This window comes from Thunnus maccoyii, chromosome 13, assembly GCF_910596095.1.
Source record: "Thunnus maccoyii chromosome 13, fThuMac1.1, whole genome shotgun sequence".
NCBI lineage: Eukaryota > Metazoa > Chordata > Actinopteri > Scombriformes > Scombridae > Thunnus > Thunnus maccoyii.
In genome coordinates, this window is record NC_056545.1 from 21,630,858 (window position 1) to 21,651,229 (window position 20,372).

General features: G+C 39.6%; 2 protein-coding genes across 5 annotated transcripts in view; one reads left to right on the plus strand and one right to left on the minus strand.

Annotated features, from left to right (window-relative positions):
* Positions 1-20,372, minus strand: part of LOC121909905 (neuronal tyrosine-phosphorylated phosphoinositide-3-kinase adapter 1) — a 39,917-nt gene that overhangs the window by 18,921 nt on the left and 624 nt on the right. Inside the window, exons 2-4 of the mRNA XM_042430755.1 lie at positions 17,725-17,876; positions 17,544-17,619; positions 15,358-15,416 (exon numbers count right to left, since the gene is read on the minus strand). The gene's annotated coding sequence lies outside the window, so the exon portion shown is untranslated. The remainder of the gene's footprint in view (positions 1-15,357; positions 15,417-17,543; positions 17,620-17,724; positions 17,877-20,372) is intronic.
* mogat3b (monoacylglycerol O-acyltransferase 3b) lies at positions 12,699-18,707 on the plus strand. 4 transcript variants are annotated; one of them, XM_042430751.1, is made up of 9 exons: positions 12,699-12,764; positions 13,053-13,162; positions 15,024-15,114; positions 15,318-15,425; positions 15,791-15,861; positions 17,043-17,247; positions 17,509-17,683; positions 17,783-17,967; positions 18,054-18,707. In XM_042430751.1, exons 3-9 carry the CDS (start codon positions 15,033-15,035, stop codon positions 18,206-18,208), a joined length of 981 nt encoding a protein of 326 aa, XP_042286685.1. In that variant the 5' UTR covers positions 12,699-12,764; positions 13,053-13,162; positions 15,024-15,032; the 3' UTR covers positions 18,209-18,707. The 4 variants fall into 4 exon arrangements, with proteins under 4 accessions (XP_042286685.1, XP_042286688.1, XP_042286686.1 ...); XM_042430754.1 differs by lacking the exon at positions 13,053-13,162 and having other exon boundaries at positions 12,728-12,764; XM_042430752.1 differs by lacking the exon at positions 12,699-12,764 and having other exon boundaries at positions 12,887-13,162; positions 14,434-15,114.

Here is a 20,372-nt window from a genome sequence, read left to right on the forward strand (position 1 = left end):
TCAAGAAACTGGTTGTAATCACTCATCTACTCACAGATGTTCACGTGTTCCTTGCCAAACGCTGACTTCCATATGTGCTCAATGGTCTGAACAAAATTCAGACAATCAATGAGCTCATGATTCTTACTTCTGCCAGCTGTCGGTACAAGATCAAAGGTAGCTTGTACGAAATGAACCACATCCACCACAAGATATCTGATGTTGTCTGAGTAAATTGTTGACTAAAGGCAAAACAAACTGTGGTTTTTACGTTCTGATTGTGAAAAGACATACAAATGTATCAGCATCTGAGATTTGACTTCATCTGCCAGAAAAAGCAAAACAACAACCCTGCTAATTGGGTTCAGTCTACTTTTTGAAGCCTGGGTGGCCTATGTTGCTGTAGTATAGTTATTTCTCTGTTGCTGCATTTAAGCAAGTCAGTCACCATTAAGAACAAAAAGTCCCCAGCCACTTGTTCATCGTATTTAATTTCCTTCATCAAACAAACCTCAAGAGCAGAGGCTTGTGTGACGTGACAAGATGTGTAATTTCATCGCAATTAAACACTCAGTAAAGCGAAACCAGCTTTCAGATGATACATGCTGGCCAGTGCTGAGAGCTTGAGGACTTAGGTTACAGAAAACCTTTACATTATTTTGCAAGGTTACAACTGGTTGAAATCTACTTTTTGACATCAAAATGCACAACTAATTTGTTGTCAAAATCTTAAAGGCACTACTTGGGTAATAACTGTGATCATACTGTAGGTATTGATAGCATGGTCGTGCAACTGATGCCTGTCATTTGATATCATTAATAACTGGGTATAATACTACTACAAAACTAATTGCATGACTGAATTACATCTTTAAAGCAACAGTTTGACATTTTGGGAAATACACTTTCTTGCTGAGAGTTAGATGAGATGACTAGACTTTGGTTTTTGCACAGATTAGAGATATAATGTGTCTATAGTGAGCTTTACATGTGCTCGTTTGAGGATTTTGTTACCTTTGGACGGTCAGGTTAGCTGTTTCCCTGCTAAGGTAGGCTAAGAGCTACTGGTGGTAGCTTCATATTTACTGTATAGACATGAGAGTGGTTTTGATCTTCTCATCTAACTCTCAGCAAGAAAAAGAATAAGTACATTTCCCAAAATGTCAAACTATTCTTTTAAACATTTTATTGAATTTTGTAATTTAAGTATTTCAACTGAGCACAATAAAAATCCAAAAAGAGAAAGACTGGTGCATTCTGACAAAGTGACAAATACTAGTTCATTTTACAAAAGTTAACTTTGTGCTGACAAAGTACAAACATGCTTGCAAAATATTAATGGCCAGATTTCTCACACTTTCTGTTCACAGGAGCTCAACTTGCAATGAGAGATGCAGCCCTAAACATTTGGTCAGTGAGATAAATTATGCTGTATTACACCCATTAAACATTTACCAGAACTTTTCTGATGTGGACTGGATATTTACCCTGACACACTCAAACCTTTCATAACATCATAGTGTCATCATAGTGTGCAGCTCACCTATTCCAAGTGATGGTGGGGTATCACGATTCACATACAAACTGATCTATAACACTTTAAGGACACATAAGTTGCTCCCGTTCATTGTTTAAATTGTCAGCTCTGTAAACAGAACCACGTTCCTGCACATGTGCAGTGGCATTTGCCATACAAGGAACTGCTCTCCTGAGACTGAAAATGTTATTAGTCCTTGGAGCTGTTTCTAAACAAAGTACAGTAGCTATTTCCTTCGGGGTGAAAGAGCGTGTCACCCAGTGCAGCAGTGTAGCTCACCAACATGTTTTTAATAGATTTTTGGACAACAATGGAGGTCTACAGCACAGAGAAATACGATATATCAGGCTTTGGATACACACACAATACTTGTAAGTAGGATGAGTTCATTGTTGGTTTGGCTCTGCACATGAGATTTGTTGACAATAAGAAAAATATAGAAAATCTCCAGCCTTAACCTTTTTTTGCAAGGCTGACTTACAGGCCAGAAAACCTTTCAAGAAACACATATTGCTTTGTGGGCTTTTACAAACTGGATCACTCTAACCTTCCCTAACAACAACAGTCACCTGAGATAAAACCTGCCTCTGCTTGAGCCCATCTGATTCCTCTCACATTGTGATGTTCTCGACAATCCAAGTGGACAGACAGTTGCTACTGGTAGTTTGACCTGCCTTCTGTTTGTAATTGTTACTACTGGAGTCCACATTTTCCATTTGGTGTATTTATCTTTTCCGAGTTTTGTTTTTGTCACCATCGCCAGCTCTAGGCTGCTCCTCTAATCTCCACAGGCACCAGATCTGCTAAAAATTATTGTTATGCTAGATATTCTGATCTACTAACCAGACTCAAAGGCACTGTAGGAATTTAAAATATGGGGGGAAAAAACCTGGGATTTTTTTTTCTGCACATTGAGCCTAATTAATATGTATTTTGAAGTGTGTCTGTGTTAAGGAGATTATTCAAATAAATCCCTCATTGTGCATTACTAAACCAGAAGTCACCATTTTCACCTTTGGGTTATACAGGGCTCTTTGCTGTTAAAGCATGCCTGAACTTCTCTTCGTGTACCGCTGTTGTGTGCTGAATGCTCTACAATATTGCATTGTGCAGTGAAATGCCTGTGGCTGATGAGAATGGACAGGAGGAGGAGGATGAGGAGGAGGAAGATGTAGAGGCTGATGTATCACTCCGGGCCAGGGATGGAAGGCACATGAGAGGCGTAGAGGAATTTTGCTGGATTTTTCTCTTGACCTCTTTCTGGTGTTTTGGGCATGAAATAAAAAGACAAACCTCAGTGTTTTATATATATTGTCACATTGAATAAATCAAAATAATGATGGCATTCTGTGTCGTGTTTTTAACAAAATAACACAAAAAAAGACAATAAACCAACTAAAAAAGCTGAAGCCAAAAACCCCAATACACACACACATAAATATAAGATGCACAAGACACATCGCACACTTTGGATTCTCCTCCTCAGCGTTGTACAAACTGAGTGACCACTAAATCTTTCATGGACTGCAACCAAAAATATCCTACAAAAAAGCTTTCCCTGTTTCCCCCCTTTCTCTGTGCTACCACAACACAGACTTGAGCCACAACAAACCTGCTCGATGTTTGTTTTAACTGTACACATATTCTGCCAACAAATGAATTTATTGGGTAGTTTTAAGTAACATCTGAACAAAATAAGGATTATGAATAGTTCAAATCGCAGCATAAAGAGATGCAGTTACAGGGTGTAAGCTGCAACCACAGTAAATCAAAAAATATGAAATAACACAGTGCTTGTCAGTCTCTTTCTGGTTAAAAAAAAAAAAGAGACGGCCGATAAATGACCTCCCAATCCACCCACCACTCTGCTTCCCCATTTCCCACCTTAGCTTGCCCTTGCCTTCATCATCTTCTGCTGGAATCTGCAGTAACCAAGGTGACCCACTGCACTTAGCATACATGAACACTTACTGGCTTACGAGCCCTTACACCACACTGGATTCATTCAGTCTATCTTGTTTACTGTTTCAATCGCACAAGTTATGTGGTTCAAAATGCTGTTGGAAACACCACATCATGTCACAGAAAAAAAAACACACAACCTGTGAAAGACAGGTCGAAAGAGACAAGGGGGAAGGAACGAAGACTGAACAACATCAGAAGAAAGCCATATGTTTGGAGGCTCAGAATGTGTGTAGCATGAGCGTTGTCACTGGATGTGATATGACGAAAGAGCACAGAATCGCTGCGTTGAGATTTTTTTGCAGGGTTCCCTCAAGATACTCTGCCTTTCAGAAACAATATTCAGCACTGCAAGAAAACTCTCTGAGTTTGTCCATCACATCACAAAAAAAAATACATCATATACGAAAAGAAATTCTCTTATTTTCTGTGTGGTCTATTTGGTTGCTGAAACCCAGACTATGAGGTAGAGCTGCATGGAGAAGAGTGAGAATTGAAAAACCCCTCCATGCTCACGCTTGTGCACGAGGGGAAGAGCTCCACTCTGCAGCTGCACACGCTTCACTGAGCCAGCATCCCTCTCTAACCAAGATCTGACTTACTGTATTTTAGATGTGGATTACCCAGCAATATTGCCTGCATGCCTCCCTGTTTGTTTGTTCAATCTCTTTATTATATTTCGGATATAACTGATGATACTACGATGCGCTGATAAGTAGGGTTGCACGTTTAACACTTAATCTTTTCATAGCACGTGATGTTCTCACCTCTTATGGAAGTAGCAAATTCCTTGTATGTTCTGACCACAGTAAACAAACGCTGTGGACTGTGTGGACGATCTCTCAAACCAAGTCTCTCCTGGTTGAACCGAAGTTGAACCTGTTTTACATTATCCAGAGCGTAATAATTCGTTTACTTGGTCCACCTATAAAAAGCTAAAAACATCGTAGCCTGCAGTACTTTAGGCTGTCCCTGCCCCAACATGACAAACCTCATAAACTATTCAGCAACAATTAAGCGAAGCCCAATAGCCCAAAGCAAAACAGGGATCAGCTGAACATCACTGTAAATTAGACATATGATTTGCCTCACAGCAGCCTGCAGTGGGTCTGACTCACAACTTTCCTGAGCTATTACACATAAACTGCTTTGAATTGCCTTAGAAAACCTCAGCTTTATCAATTTAGCTGGAGAAGGTAAAATAAACGGGTCTCAGGTAACCTAAAAATCAATTCACCAATTGTGGAAGAAATAAACAAGAAAGAACATCAGATGTGTCCCAATATGTCATGTTAATTTCTAAGAATGTTATTATAATAACCCTGCCGTTGCTCTTACTGTGCTACCTTTCTTCTGATTTAAAGATAGAGAAGAAGTGTTGGTGTGATTAGCAAGCCAGGTAGGCCACAAGTGGTCTTCCAATGTTTGAATCATCCCACTCCTTGTGCTCACAATCCCCCGATAAGCGAGTCATAGCGTAGGTTGCACAGGATAAGCACACACATGCCCACACACAGCAGCTCCCACTCATTCATCTCATTACATACAGATCATGTCTCCTATGGCCCAGTTATTCTACCCTGCTCTGTTCACCAGCATGACGCTAACTCAGTAGAGGAGATTTTGTTAAAAGAGCACTCCACTGATTTAACATTGCGCCTGTATAACATTGATGGACTAAACGATGGACAGTTAGGATCAAAATCGAAGCAGCAAAACCTTACCCACAATGCAATTTGACTCGATTATGCTATAATTGTGTGTTATGCTAGTAACCGCTAATGTAGCCTCGAGCCTAAAGGAGAGATGAGGAGCGGGTCTTTCTAACTCAACACCTCCAGATTTTTTTAATTTTCACACTTGTAGTTTTCAGCCATTGAAGACAGATAAACAGAATTTCATGTGTTTCCTTTAAGGCAAGTTTAAGAAAATAAAGATTTAATGTGACAAAGCTAATGGTCGAGTACACACACTGCCACCTCTATAGGTTTTTTTTAAAATATGTGAATAACATCACATCAGGCATTTTAGAGACTTGTAGAAAATCAGTAAGTCAGACATGTCTAAGAGCATTTTAAGGGTCTGTACTGCAAGCTGAGAAGCAAGAGAAGTGGAGAGAGGAAAATGTACAGGTTTCATTGGCTTTACAGGTGTGATTGGCAGGTTTTCAGCTCCTGGTCTCACTTGAGCGATTCCTATTCCTGTCGTTCCCGCTGTTCACTGTACTGACAATGATGAAATGAAAAGGTACTAACTGTGGCAAATGACATTGTGACAGCAGATTACACACTGCAGGATGTCGGTTTCAGGCAGTGTTTTCTATATTGTCGCCTTGTGATTGGGTGGGAAAACAGCAAATTTGAACAATACCATCGACTTTTAACAGGATGATTACGAGTGGCTTGTGAGGTGACTTTCTTTGGCCCGAGTGGCTCCAATCCAGAAAATGAGAGTGTGACACTTGTACAGGCTGTTTATGGTTTCACCTCTGTGGTATCAGCTGCAAGCGTGTAATTGTTTTTGATACAGCAATGTCTTGTTCTCAGCAAATTGCTCTCAAACAGCATTGTTGATTTGTCAGTGATTGTGTACAAAAATATTAAATTATTTCAAATAATTTAAATTTAATCTACTCAATAATGAAACATATTACAGGGCTATACAATAACAAAAATAATTGCTAAACATAAATTGGTGACATGGACCTATAGAGTGGATGCTATATAGATCAAACACTTTAAATTCACCTTCTGATCTACATGAAGGTTTGAACCCCCCAAATCCCCAAAAGAGGAAGCGTCTTGCGGCTTTTTAAACCTCCAACATTTTTGTTTTTGCAATCAGAGTAACAAGAGAGCTCCTTTTGCTTCCACTTATTCAGGCAAGCTGGGATTCTTTTCAATACAAATGAAGATTGCTCTGACATTTGCAACACACACTTAAGTTATCCTGCATTCAGATTTGCACTTCTGTTTCTGCCACATAAAAATCTGTTGTGTACAAACACCTCTTTTTCCCACACTGTTGCTGAACCCTGCATTTTTGCTGGTTTACTGTGACCTTTAGGAATGCCACAGACAATGAATTACCACTGTGGTACTTCTAAGACTATTATGCTTCAAATCATTTTCAGACCCATATATTCACACGACAACAACATGTTAGGATCATGAGGTTTGTGGCGCAAAACGTACTTTTCAATGTTTTTAACACACAGCTGCCACAAATAAAATGTTGCTGCCAGATTCAGTTCACATTATTCAAGGTCTTTTGAAGGTCTTTAGCATCAATGTAGCAAATTAATTACAACAGGAAATTTAACAGAGGATTCTGGGCTAGTGACGTTAATTTACGCTTGTCTGAACATGTATAATTCAAAATAGAGCTACAAGGTGCCATTCTTGTAATTCCAGATCTCACAAATTACTGAGTTCACATAATGACACTGAAATTACTTCGCTAAAAGGCTTCTTGCCATAAATGGCACACAAACATTTGTAAATATACTTGCTTTCTGTCCTAAATACTTGCATTTTTATCTGTGTGGAAGATACTGTACAGATACAGTTAAACAGGTGGTGATCAACATGGCTTGACACTGGCACTTCTACGCCAACAAGAGAGGAGTAACTGTTGGCTCCCAACTTTATTTATTTTGCATGGTACCATGCAAATGACTTTGAAAGGTTTAATGAGAAGAAAACAGAGGGGAAATGAACAAAGATGAGTTGCCTCAAGGAAATCATTACCACACATCATTACTCTTGACTACACACTGCAATGAAGACTGGATGCTGTAAGATGCTTACAACCCAGAAAGGAACCATTTAAAAGGAAGCATTTAATTTCGAATTTTCACTGGTTAATTTGGCCATATCCATCCCAGACATCCTCCGGTCAGACAAGGGACACGCATGTATGACCTTTTAAAGTGCCGAGCACCCAGCGAGCCAACAGCATCCAACAACACGGCCGCAAAGGGAGCTTCCAAATAAAGAACAGAGGAGTTTTGTGGTAATTTGTTGAGCAAAATAATCCCTCCTCAGTGGGTGCAGGGGACGTCTGTCCGTTTCAATTTTTCCATCATTTTCTTCCTTCAGCCCCTGCAGTCAAGTACATCAAAGATGAGACAAAGAGCATCGTTTCCAGAATAGAGAGGGCAATCTGTATGACTTTACGGTATCTCTTTAGAGAGGAGTTTAGAGCGGGAAACACAGCTGAAAACGTCTAATAGGATTAATTTCTGTTTTCTTTCTTTCTCTCTTTATTGGACTATGAGTCTAGTCTATGAGTAAAGACCCAGGACAGGCAGAAGAGAAAGGAGGATAACGTCCAACAACATCCATGGCTGGATTTGTACCCAGGACATCGCTGGTAAATGGCATGCCCTTTAATCAAGGAGCCACCAGAGAGAACCTTTACCTTTAGACCTATTTATAACTCAACACTGTGACTGACTTAAGTGTGTGAGAAAGTTAATTTGATCCACAAGAAACGCAGGGTTTAATGTTGAAGAAGATGGTAACTGGGGATTTGGATTTTAGCTCAGTCAACAGCACATCATGATGAATTTATGATGACAATCAGTATAAATTTTTTTTTAAAAAGTCCAGGTAGTTAAATGTATTTATTTATTTTTGTCACATTAGTGACAGTTAAAGATTAAAGGGGAACTCCACCAATTTCCACTGATAAAGTTAAATTTTTTGAGGAGCTTTGTCAAGTGAGAAAATAACCCATGACGTTCACCAGGAAGGAAATGTCTAATAAAGAGACACTATCACGTTGCATTATGGGAAGTGTAGGCTCCAGCCTTACTGGGGGACTAAAAGTCAGGATATCTCGGACTCTGCTGATCCCATTTTGACCATTCTTTTTAATCTGCATGTCGCAAAGTCTCCCAATGTTGTGAATGTGCAGTACAAAATTGCCTGATTAACCCTTTAAAAATGATTACTGACTGTGATACTCTTCCACTTTTGAATGTTATATTCTCATTTTCTAAGAATAAAAAATAATTTAAGCTTTTCTAACTCCCTGTCTCAAAATTAAAACTTTTAGACATTCTGTATACTAAGAAATTTAACTTTACCCCTCAAAGATGCCCACTGCTTTATCAACAGGTAAACTGGACGGCTGACATTCAACCAATGCCTCCATAACACGACCAATTCCAAGATACCAGCCAACTTTTACACACATGAAGAAGAATGATACAAACTTGGTGCAACCCTGATTACAGCGCAGGTTTTTAAAAGACAAACCAGTCATGCTGTCATTTGTAAAAAGTGAGTGTTGTTTACACAGTGAGTAACTATAGAAGGAAGAGAGGTAGTGATACATGTAGAAGAGCAAACAGTGGCAAGATTCAATCTGAAACCACTAGGGGCAAACATAAAGTGGGCTCAAAACAGTCATATTTTCTACTCCTTGTAAACAAAGTGAATAATCTCAGACCAGATAGCCTGAAATTTCTCCAACGTGATGATCACTGGCCAGATGAAAACTGAATATCTGGGAGCAGTCATACACATTGATTTATGCTGCTCTTCCACTGTCACTGCTGATGCCATCTCTCTCTGACAGAGCTGAGAGAATCAAGATGGTGAAGCCACAGATGGAAGAAGCACCTGCTCTTGCCATGAAAAAACAACAATGTACACTAAAGCTAGCTAAACATAACCACAGTGGTATTGATTTTGAAATACCTGCATGACTGGCCACTAGTAGCCATTTATATTACTTTTACCAACCTATTGACCTGCTGCTGCTCAAATTCCTGGGAAACAATGTTTGGGCGCTCCAGGAAATCCACGGCAAAAAGAAAAAGAAAAAAAAAATCCATTACTGCTCAGCCAGACAGGGGTATCCACTCGACTAGAGAAATGGGCTTAAAATGTCAGCATCTGCCACGTCTGTCTCACATCCATCAGGCCCTCGCTCCCTTTCTTCCCTCCCTATCAGTCCCTCTCCTCTCTGGTCCTTCATGGGCCTTCCCTCGCCCTCTCTGGATCCGGTCTATTTGTGTTTTCAATCTTCCAATCTGAATATCTCATCCTTTTTGGAATCAGACATGATGTACGCTGCTGGTCAGAGCAACTGAATCATCCATTTCATGGAAAAAATAACCAAAAAAACTCAAATGTAGTCAGAATCCTTGCTCCATCACTGAAAGGGTTTTTTTTTTTCAGTTTACACATAACTATGACCTCTGCCCAATTTCATTAACTCTTAACAAAGTAAAGCATTTTGATTTAGCGGAGTAAATCCTCAAGGACTAAGTGTTCCATTGAAACGTTTTGCATTTATCTCTGACTGAGTCGCTGTTCTCTGATTTAATCACATTTCTGGACTGAATTTGGGATCACCAGGTGAGCATGACAGCTAACGACGGGTTTTGCAAGCCCTCGGTTTTCTTCTGCATAAAAGACATACTGCACAGTGTGTGGCGCTCACAGCCTGCACTCAATGACCCCAAATTCACAGCTGCTCTCACCCATCCCTGCTCTCCTCCTCTAGCTGTACCAACGAAAGCTTAACCAAACAGCACAAGAGACAGTCACATATCACATCCTGTTTATCTGCCTAAGCAAGACTTCAAGTCATGTACATGATATGTAGATTTTTTGTTGTTGTTGTTGTTGTTGACATATGCAGCTCCAAGGTCATGTGAGAGTGGCTGGTAATTAATTTTATTTTATATATTTCAATTAAATTTTAGGCAGATAGTGCTGGTGCATCATCCCTTAAAATAGAAATTATCATATTTATACATTCAAATAGGAGTGTCTGTAACATTCCTGTATGATCTGCAGTTCTGTGACATCCTTTTTCAGTTCAAATATAGCATGTGTTTTGTGACAGACAGTCTATTCATGTCAAAATGAAATGTCTATTCAGTGTAGATATTACATTTCCTGCCAAGTCAAGCAGCCTATGAAATAACTACAACATGCATTTACATTTTATCAGCCAAATAACTGCTGCATTTTGGGATATTTTAAGCTTGTTGTGAGGTGGTGATGAAAAATCTCACAGTATGTGTGAATGAAGCTCCTTTTGCATGACTGTCACGCCCGGAAAAAGAAAAAAAAAAAACAACAGTGTTGACAAACCTTAATTACACGTTTAATTCACAACCTTTCGACCCTTTTGGATCGTCTATAAGGTGGGATACTGCGGCAGTTAATGAGTCTTAGTCATCTGATGGGTTTTCTTTTTAAAAAACATTTAATGATCTGGCTCCTCTCATCTAGACGCGCCAACACATCCTCACCTGGCTGCGCACAAACACACACACACACACACACACACACACACACACACACACACATCACCTCGTATATTCACAATCAGAGTAACTACCGCCCATTCACACACACACACACACACACTCACACACACATAACCCCGCTATACTCTTATCAACCGTAAACATGCAGATGTTTTCCACCACGGCCTTGCAGAAACACTGCCACCGCTGTCACTGCTGTATATTTGATCAATAACGCCGTTCATGCTCCAGCATCACCAGTCAGCTGATGGAGGCTTGTTTTTTGGTGAAATATTTATAAGAGCTTGTCACGACTGAACTTAAACGCGGGCTGTGGGTTATAGGCTACTCTTTACATCTCTTTTGTGTTTTGAGAGGGGGGGGGGGGGGGTGGCTAAAAATAACAGGCCTTACATTCAACCGACGTGGGCTGTGAGGTTTCAAGGTTGAATAATTTGGCTTGTGAAAACACAGCGGCTCACTGTCAAGCGTGCATTTGTTTAAAATGTAGCTGTAAAAATGCCATCAGGCCCGACGTCTCCTCCGCAATACAGCATCACAATTTTTCTGCTGCTAATTAGGCGGACGGTGCGTTTTGACGATGACAACCGGCTATATAGGCTATGATGTAAGCAACTGATGCGGTGATTTATGGAGCAAAACATAATATTAATGAAGGTGATACCTACCTTAGTAACAGGGTAGCCTATGGCTGGCGCAGAGGCAGACTGTGCCGATATCCAGTTGCTCAGACTCGTAAAAATCAGACAACAACAAAACCACGCCGGTTGTTGATGACACAGCTGTCTTGGTAGACGGGAGGGAAGGAAAAGAAAACCCTTCCCAGATGTGTCAATTGACGTGGAAGTCAAAAATCAGTTATTCAGACGCATATGACCGGACTGACGCCTTTTCTTGACGTGAAAGGTCTTCCATTTTTATGATAAACAGCGCACTGTACTACCGAGGCTCGGTGTAGCCTGGCCGGTGTGAGAGCTGATTGAAAACCATGATGCAATTCAATGCGACGTTACAAAAATGTTTCTCTGCAAACAAACACTCAGGTAAATCGCCATCCTTGTGTGTTTCAGAAAAGGCTCCGGCTCGACCTCCGCCAAAGAAACATGCTTGCAGCTCAGGCGGGGGGGTGGGGGGGGAACACGTCAAAACAAAAAAAAAATGCGCAGATATCAGCGCGCTGTGTCGGTTCAAGCGCTGGGCATCCTCACACTGTATTTGCATCCATATTAATATTCATACAGCACTTCCTGAGAGAAGACCACTGGTTGTTTTCAAGGGAAAAAAGCATCAGAGGTGGCTTTGAGTCCAGCTGCTCTGTTATCATTTTTGCTGCTATCAGTGGAGCGAAAAGAAATTTCCCTTCACGACTCATGTTTAGCAGAAGATTCAGCAGCAGATTCATTCAATGTCCGTATGGATTTTCGATAAAGTGGAGACGATTTTTTTTCCAACTATGATAAACCTGGACTATATTTATTTTACAGGAATGCCACGATACACAAAAATAAAGAAAAACTGTCATATATGGGAATTTTATAGGTGTGTTACAGTGATGTAACGGGGGATTAAAATACTATTAAGTATAAAATAAAAGCTCGCCATAAACCCAATGTTGAGTACCACAGACAAAAAGTAGGCTAAGCCGTCATAGGAATATTGGTATGACATTTTGTTTGGACTGTATCTAGATGACCAGTCATTTCAATTAAAGCCAGGGGGAGGAAATACAATTGGATGTGAAGGGGAAGGTGTTGAAATAAAAAAAGGAAAACACCATCTTCATAACGTATTTTCTCTCACCGGTGGGTAATTGTGGTATACTTAAGCATACAAATGTGGTTGCGGGAGGGGGGAGGGGGGTGGGGGGGGTGTCACATGACCAACTAGCCAACACATGGCCTGTGTGAGGCTGACACGCCCCCTTAAGTTTGCGGGAGATTATATAGGCGAGGACAGTCGTGAAGTGAAACATGGGAGGTGTTTAACGACCAGGTAAGAGAGAAAGATTAGGTGGACACATTCCTCTTAATCGTGTGCATCAAAGCAATCTTTGGACTGTCACAAGTACAGGTGTAAAGCACTGTGCAGAGGTCAAAGTATTATCTGTGACGCTTCATCTCAATAATCTGGTAGTAAAAACATCTGGAGGAAGCTGAAGCCAAAGTCCATGAATCAAATCGGTGACTCAACTTTGTCCAAACACTGAACAGAGTAATTTAAAGCTGCGACTGAATTCATACATGTGACATATTTGTAATTATTTTTGCAAATCTCTTTCAGATGCAACGCCTCGTCATTTAAAACTTCCAATATTTTGTTAGCATTCCACAAATACATCTCACATGAGGCTTTGACAGCACTTTGGACGCACCTTCCTGAATCACACTTGTGTAAGTTGAATAGTGGATAAGAAATGGCTCCAAACTAGTTGTGATGTTACAAATCATGCTAGTAGATACAAGTCTTAAACTCAGATTTTCGGTGAGCACAGAGAAACTTTCCTCCTTCAGCAGATAAACGTGAAATCAGCCTTCTAGTGTCAAACTTTGCACATCCATCACTCAAGTAGAAATAAGCAAAACACATTTTTGAGTGGAGGGTGACTTTAAAAATTTAGTTGGCCAATACAGTTGTAGATGACAATTTGGGACAGAACCCCCTCCCCTATCACAGTAAAACTTGAAAGATAAACTATATTAAGTTTTGTTTTTTTTAAGCCAGTGTAACAGAAGCCAATCTGGAGGAGGGGCAGGTCTTGCTCTCTATATGATTTGGGGATCAGAGGAGCTGTCCATGGTGCTGACCAGGGGTTAATGTAATGAGAGGTGTTGCAGTGGTATAGCAACATTATTGCAAATGTCTACTCTGCGAGACGCAGTCTTGCTGATTAATGAATGCAAGACATGGTCAAAACTGAGTGTGTGTGACAGTGGAAAGGCCCAGACACTCATTATGACAATTTAAATTATTTACTTTTCAAATCAAGCAGAAGAACAGCCTTGATCCATCTGAACATACAGTATTTTTAAGCCTCCCTGTTTTCTGATCTGATCCAGTTAATCATGTTATTATACTGCTGCTCTATACTTCCTCTGTTTCTTCACTCTTTTACATTAAAAGCCTTCATTGGTTCTGGGGCAAGAATCTCTTGACTATGACTATGTGACAGGCTTGTATTGTGAAATTTGCAGGAAGTGATGAGTAACGGTAACCGTAGCTTAACACAACATAAAGACAACAACTAGAACTGATGGAATGAATTAGTAAGCAAGAATATTTCAGTTTAAAGATACCATTTATGTTTAAGTATTTATTGTAAAACTAAATTGTGTATTATGTCAGCACAGTTAAAAGAACTTATGAGAAACACAGGGAGAAATTATACACAGGGCAGTCTATTTTTTGCATTTTACACTTCAAACATCCAAAATGAGAGGAAAATAAGAGCGCTATGGCTGGAATGTTGTTTGAGCTCCTGTGAAGTCAAATAATAACAGCTGAACAGATTGACACGTAATCTTTTTGGCCATGAGAGTGATCAAAAACAAATGAGACACAGACACAGATCCGATCACACGTCCTCCCGAAGACACAGTGCACAAAACATCTGATTATAACAATGTTGTGTTTGTCTCTGACATTGCTTGCTTGTGTGTCAAAGTATCGGGGGAGTGGATTTGTTATCAGTGCCTTTACATGATCTGGTCAAAGTGCATACTGCATGTCGAGCTTCTCCCACACCAGTGAATCTGCATCCATTCAAAAGGTTGTTTATTCAAACTCTGGAATAAACTATAATAAAGGTAAAGTATTATGTTTTATGTTTAGCGGCGTGGTCATAAAATGTGTTTCATATTCCTGTAACGATTTTTTAGCCTGAGGTGTTTTGTGATCCTTCCAGCTTGACTGATAAAAGTTTTATTTGTGAGGAAATTAAAACTCCTATTGTCTACGTTTGCCTGTGAGCTTGTTCATAAGTGAGTCATTTGATCAGGCTGCTGGATGCCTTGAAAGTTTTTAAGTCTTCCCTAAAGGCAGATTAAGAGCACAAGCTGAAGTGCTGATTACTGATGCAATGTGATCCCTGTCATTAAGACATTGATCATAAATTGAATCATTATCTCAGATAAAAGCAACTTTGATCATTTCTATAGGCGTACAGTATATAATATATATACTCGTGACCTTTATAGGATGAAAGCACAGTTATAAATGTTATTGATTGCTGAAAATTGATGGTGTGGCCTGCAGGTTGCAGGAATGACTAAAGAAAAAACTCAATGGAAGGAGTTCATAGAGACGTTGAGTGTTCTGCAATGGGCACTGACCTTTCTCTTTTTAGGTAAGATCCCACTACATTCACCCTGTATATCATATTAATAATACATTTTGCTACAGTACATTAGCTCACCTATTTATTTATATGCTTTTCACTGCATCTGTCTAACATTGTTGTATTATCATTTGCACCTGAGTTAATTTATGACTTCTCTTATCCCTCCTAACATATGGTCTCTCATATCGTCCAACACGATGCACATTCAGGAGTGATTTGTATCATCTTGATGGTGTATCTTATGTTTACCTCGCTGTGGCCGCTCCCCACTCTATACTTCATATGGCTGATGAAGGACTGGCAAACCCCTGAAAGAGGTAAAGAAAATTACATCATTCAAGTATCCATGACTGTCGATACAACACCTGAGCAGTATACAGACTAAAACACTAGATTTCTGTGAGTGCTGTTGATGCACTACTGCTGCCCCATAATGCGCTGGAAAGGAAATAGTGGAAACAGCTGGAAAATATGAAAACAAACTGGAAACACATTGTTCTTTCTATTTGTGAAGTCACAGTTTGACAGTCTAAAACGATTACGTATGTTGATTTTATTGTATGCCAACTGAAAAAACTGTACACTAAGACGATTAGTGTATACTATATAATGTATACAGGTAGTATATAGTATGAAATTGGGGCACATTCAGTGTCTCTAAGATTTCTACTGTCTCCATCAGGGGGCAGAAGAATAACGGCTGTGAGGAAGTGGAAGGTTTGGGAGCACCACAGAGACTATTTTCCAATCAAGGTAAGATTCACTTTGCATCTTTTAACACCGTGATGTTCTTCTAATCATCTATTTTGATGAACTTTGCTTGGTACAAATAGATGTGACAATGATTCAGTGATTGGCAAACTATTTTGAAACAAAAGTAGGGTTTACCCTGATATTGTAGACATGCCATACACACATCCTGAATTTGAGGCATGCAAACCCTGTCGACACAGCTAATTGTCAAGAAAGAAAATGGTGTGTGCAGAGTTCACCCAGAGCAACTCCTAAAGAAGACTCCCGAAGATTTGACACAATGGATAATATAACAAGCTTTTAAAATACAACACATTGTTAAAGATGAAACAAGTGGTTTCCAGCCTTTTTGGCTTTTGATGTCTTACAAAAAGCAGTGTGTAGTCAGGGTCACCATTCAGATGTCTATGAGTTGTTAACAGCTAAACCAAATAAGGATTTTTCCCTCCAAACTTTTCACATGGTTTCATTACAATAATATTGCAATCCAAAAATTAAAGATGAGAGAAAACAGATTTGTGTATCAGAACTTTGTTTTTTCTTCTTTCCTCTCCCATTAATCATTTAACGACCCCTCAGATTTATCTGGTGACCTTGTGGAGGGGCCTTACCCCTAGGTTGGGAACCACTGGACTAAACTAGCTAACTGATATAAAGTAGTTCAAACTAGCTCCACCTCCAGCAGCTACAACAGTAACATGCTGCTTACACACTGATGCTTCAGTATTGATAATCTAATGATGTCATATATAATAATATATCAGTCAGAGGGACCAAACCACCACTTTTACTGCAATACTTTAACTACATCAACCTGATAATACTTATGTACTTTTACTTAAGTAGGATTTTTCATGCAGAACTTTTACTTTTAATGAAGTATTCTTACATTATTTTATTGGTACTTTTACTTGAGTAAAGGATCTGAATACTTCTTCCACCTCTGTTTATGTACTCCTCTGGTACTGGTATAATCTGGTGACTCTTTCAGACAGATTAACAGATATGGCAATACAACTATAAAATGAAAATCACATGATCATAATGGGTATTTTGGAGTCTGATTTTTAATCTCTAATTCAATCAGATTACATACAATGAAACTGGGTTTCCTTTCATGTCAACAGCAGCGATTGACTGATCAACTCTGTTAATCCCCTTCTATCAATTTTCTTGCTCAGTTGGTGAAGACAGCCGAGTTGAATCCAAACAAAAACTACATCGTAGGCTGTCACCCGCATGGTATCATGTGTGCTGGAGGCTTTGCCTGTTTCACCACAGAGAGCTGTGGCTTTGCGGAGGCATTTCCTGGGGTGCGTTCCACCCTGGTAGTATTGGCAGGACTCTTCAAGATACCACTCTTCAGGGACTACATAATGACTGCAGGTATTTATAATGAGCTCAGCAGAGGGACTGAACTGTTCTGTCTCATAGTCTGATAAGCAGTTTATATGACATTGATAATTAAAGTGAAAATTAAGTTTTAATTTATTAGATTGTTAATAGAGCAGTTGTTGAATGTGTGATGCCATGTCTTTTTTATCAGACAAGATTTTAAGTCTTGTGTTGTTCGTCTTTAAACAGAACTACAGTCTCCCTCACTAAAACTGAATTATATATGCTGTCTTACTTTTTCTATATGATTAGGCCTTTGTCCAGTCAGCAAACCAAGCCTCACTCACCTCCTTTCAAAAAGTGGTAAAGGAAACGCAGTGGTGATTGTGATCGGAGGCGCTGCAGAGTCTCTTGCATCCTCTCCTGGAGTCAACACGGTGGTCATGAAGCAAAGAAAGGGATTTGTCAGGGTGGCTCTTGAGTTTGGGTGAGAACACAAGGATTTACAGTAATCAGTGTTATACTCACATGTAACCAGCAGACAACTACTGGTCATGCTGACATAACCTCTGCTGATCTTCCTCAGGGCTGACCTGGTGCCTGTTTACTCATTCGGGGAGAATGAACTCTTTCGGCAGGTCATTTTCTCAGATGGCAGTCTAGGTCGGAGATTACAGGACCTGTTCAAAAAGATCATGGGATTCGCCCCGTGTCTATTTGTTGGTGAACGCTTGGCAGTGCTGCCCTACAGGACTCCAATCACCACTGTTGGTGAGTATTTCATGATTCTGCAGATAGTTAACATTCCTAACTTGTTGTACTGAGCCCACTTTATTCAAACACTCCACTTCTTCCAGTGGGAAGTCCCATCTCAGTGCCAAAACGTGCCACACCTACTGAGGAGGAGGTCGACCACTATCATAGACTTTACATGGAGGGCCTGTCCAAGTTGTTCCATGAACATAAGGTCAGCTGTGGACTTTCAGAAGGTCACAAGCTTCTGATCATTTAAATGTTTCACTTCAGCATGAACTGCGCAGCTGTTTTTCGTTGCTGTTTTTAATGATGATTGCCCTCAACGGGACTCCATCAATGAGAGATCACAGTGTGCATCTGATGTGGTAATGAACTTGATCTTAGAGTTCATATAGTAAGTTCTGACTGTATGTGAAAGTATTTAACATGAATATTTGCCTTACAATTATTGAGACATGAAGCCCACAATTTGGGGATGCCACACTCCCAAAGCACTGAAGATATTGATGTCTTGTTATGCTTTATTTGACATTATGTTCACATCCCACTTAAAACATGTATTTCTAATGTGTTTACACAAATCTGGATAACATGCTTCTGATAATAAATTATTGCTTATGTCAAAATGTGTTGCTTCTTTTTCAAACTATTTGGGGTAGAACAGGATTCATGCTGATGAATTATGTAGATAATCACAAGAATGAGAGTGTGTGCTGCATTTTTAAATGTGGTTTTAAAGAATGGAAAGGGCCATCTTCATAACTTTTACTCATGATAATTATATACATGGTACTGCTAGCAGTTGTATATTCCTACTTAAGTGAAATAATTCATTTCATTGGTAATTATTTATATTTTCATTCAGCAGCTCTGAATTTTTCATGCAGTAATGAAAGCCTCCTGCAGTTTTCCAGTTAGCCTCTGTGCCAAATGAAATGGCCAGCAGACATCCACGTTGTGTAATTCAATGCTTTACCCAGTAGAGGGCAACCGGTCGTCACATCTGCTTCAATTACTTTACCAGAGGGGTTGGGAGGGGGGGGGTCTCCAAATGTGCCCCAGAGAATATCAGCTTCTCATGACTGGGCATGAGCGCAGGTGAACAAAAACACATCACAATATCTAATACTTTGTACATTTATCAAAAATGAATGTGTTTTCTGTCAATGTACAAAATGTCTACTAATAAAATGAACACCAATCAGTTCCTCTTAATGACTAAGGTGTTAAACCTTGTGTTGTCCCTGTGTCAACTTAAAATCAATTCAAATACCGTGACACAATTTTATCCTATCAACAATTAAAACTTCGAGGACATTATACAATATCTGAAATCCTCTTCCTGCTGTCTTGATATTCTGCCAACAGGCTTTTTCAAAAATGTTTCTAATTGCATGGTCTCAGCTCTTCTACAAATTGTCGACACGTTTCCTCTCAGGTTTCTTCCCACAGGCCCTGAAAACTGCCGTCATCAAGCCACTTCTAAAAAAGAACAATCTAGACACCTCACTAATGAACAGCTATAGGCCCATATCAAACCTCAACAGCTGAACAACTTCTGGGCACTAAATAATTGTTTTGATGTCTTCCAGTCAGATATCGACCACATCACAGCACTGAGACTGCTCTTGTTAAGGTCTTCAATGACATCCACTTAAACACAGACAGTGGCAGAATTTCAGTCTTAGTATTACTGGATCTCAGTGCTGCATTCGATACAGTCGACTACAACATATTACTAGACAGACTGGAAAACTGTGTGGGGACTTTGTGGCATAGTATTAGACTGGTTTGAATCCTACTTAAAGGACAGGGACTACTTTGTGTCGATAGATAATTACACATCTGAGCGGACAAAACTGACAAGCAGAGTTCTCCATTCTGGAGCTTCTTCTGTTCAACATCTACATGTTCCCACTGGCTCAGATTATGGAAAACAACAACGAAAGTTACCATAATTATGCAGATGACACACAGATTTACATAAACATATCACCAGGGGATTATGGTCCAATACAAGCACTGACTAAGTGCATTGAACAAATCAATGATTGGATGCGCCAGAATGTTCTTCAATTAAACAAAGATAAAACTGAAGTAATTGTTTTTGCAGCCAATGAAGAACAATTAAAAGACAGCACACATCTTCAATCAGTAATGTTACAGACCACAAACTAGGCCAGAAAACTTGGTGGAGTCATGAACTCAGACCTGAATTTCAACAGCCACATCAACACAATTACAAAGTCAGCCTACTATCACCTGAAAAACATATCAAGGATTAATGGACTTATGTCTCAGCAGGATTTGGAAAAACTTGTCCATACGGGTCTCTCTTTAAAAAAAAAAAAAAAAAAAAAAACAAACAAACAAAAAAATTGATCAGACAGCTGCAGCTGATTCAGAACACTGCTGCTTGA

Bases quoted from the DNA above. Each gene is read 5' to 3' on its own strand.
- mogat3b (XM_042430751.1), top strand. From the start codon at position 15,033: ATGACTAAAGAAAAAACTCAATGGAAGGAGTTCATAGAGACGTTGAGT. The intron at 15,862-17,042 runs GTAAGATTCACT...TTTCTTGCTCAG, and splicing joins GAGACTATTTTCCAATCAAG to TTGGTGAAGACAGCCGAGTT. The intron at 17,684-17,782 runs GTGAGAACACAA...GATCTTCCTCAG, and splicing joins AGGGTGGCTCTTGAGTTTGG to GGCTGACCTGGTGCCTGTTT.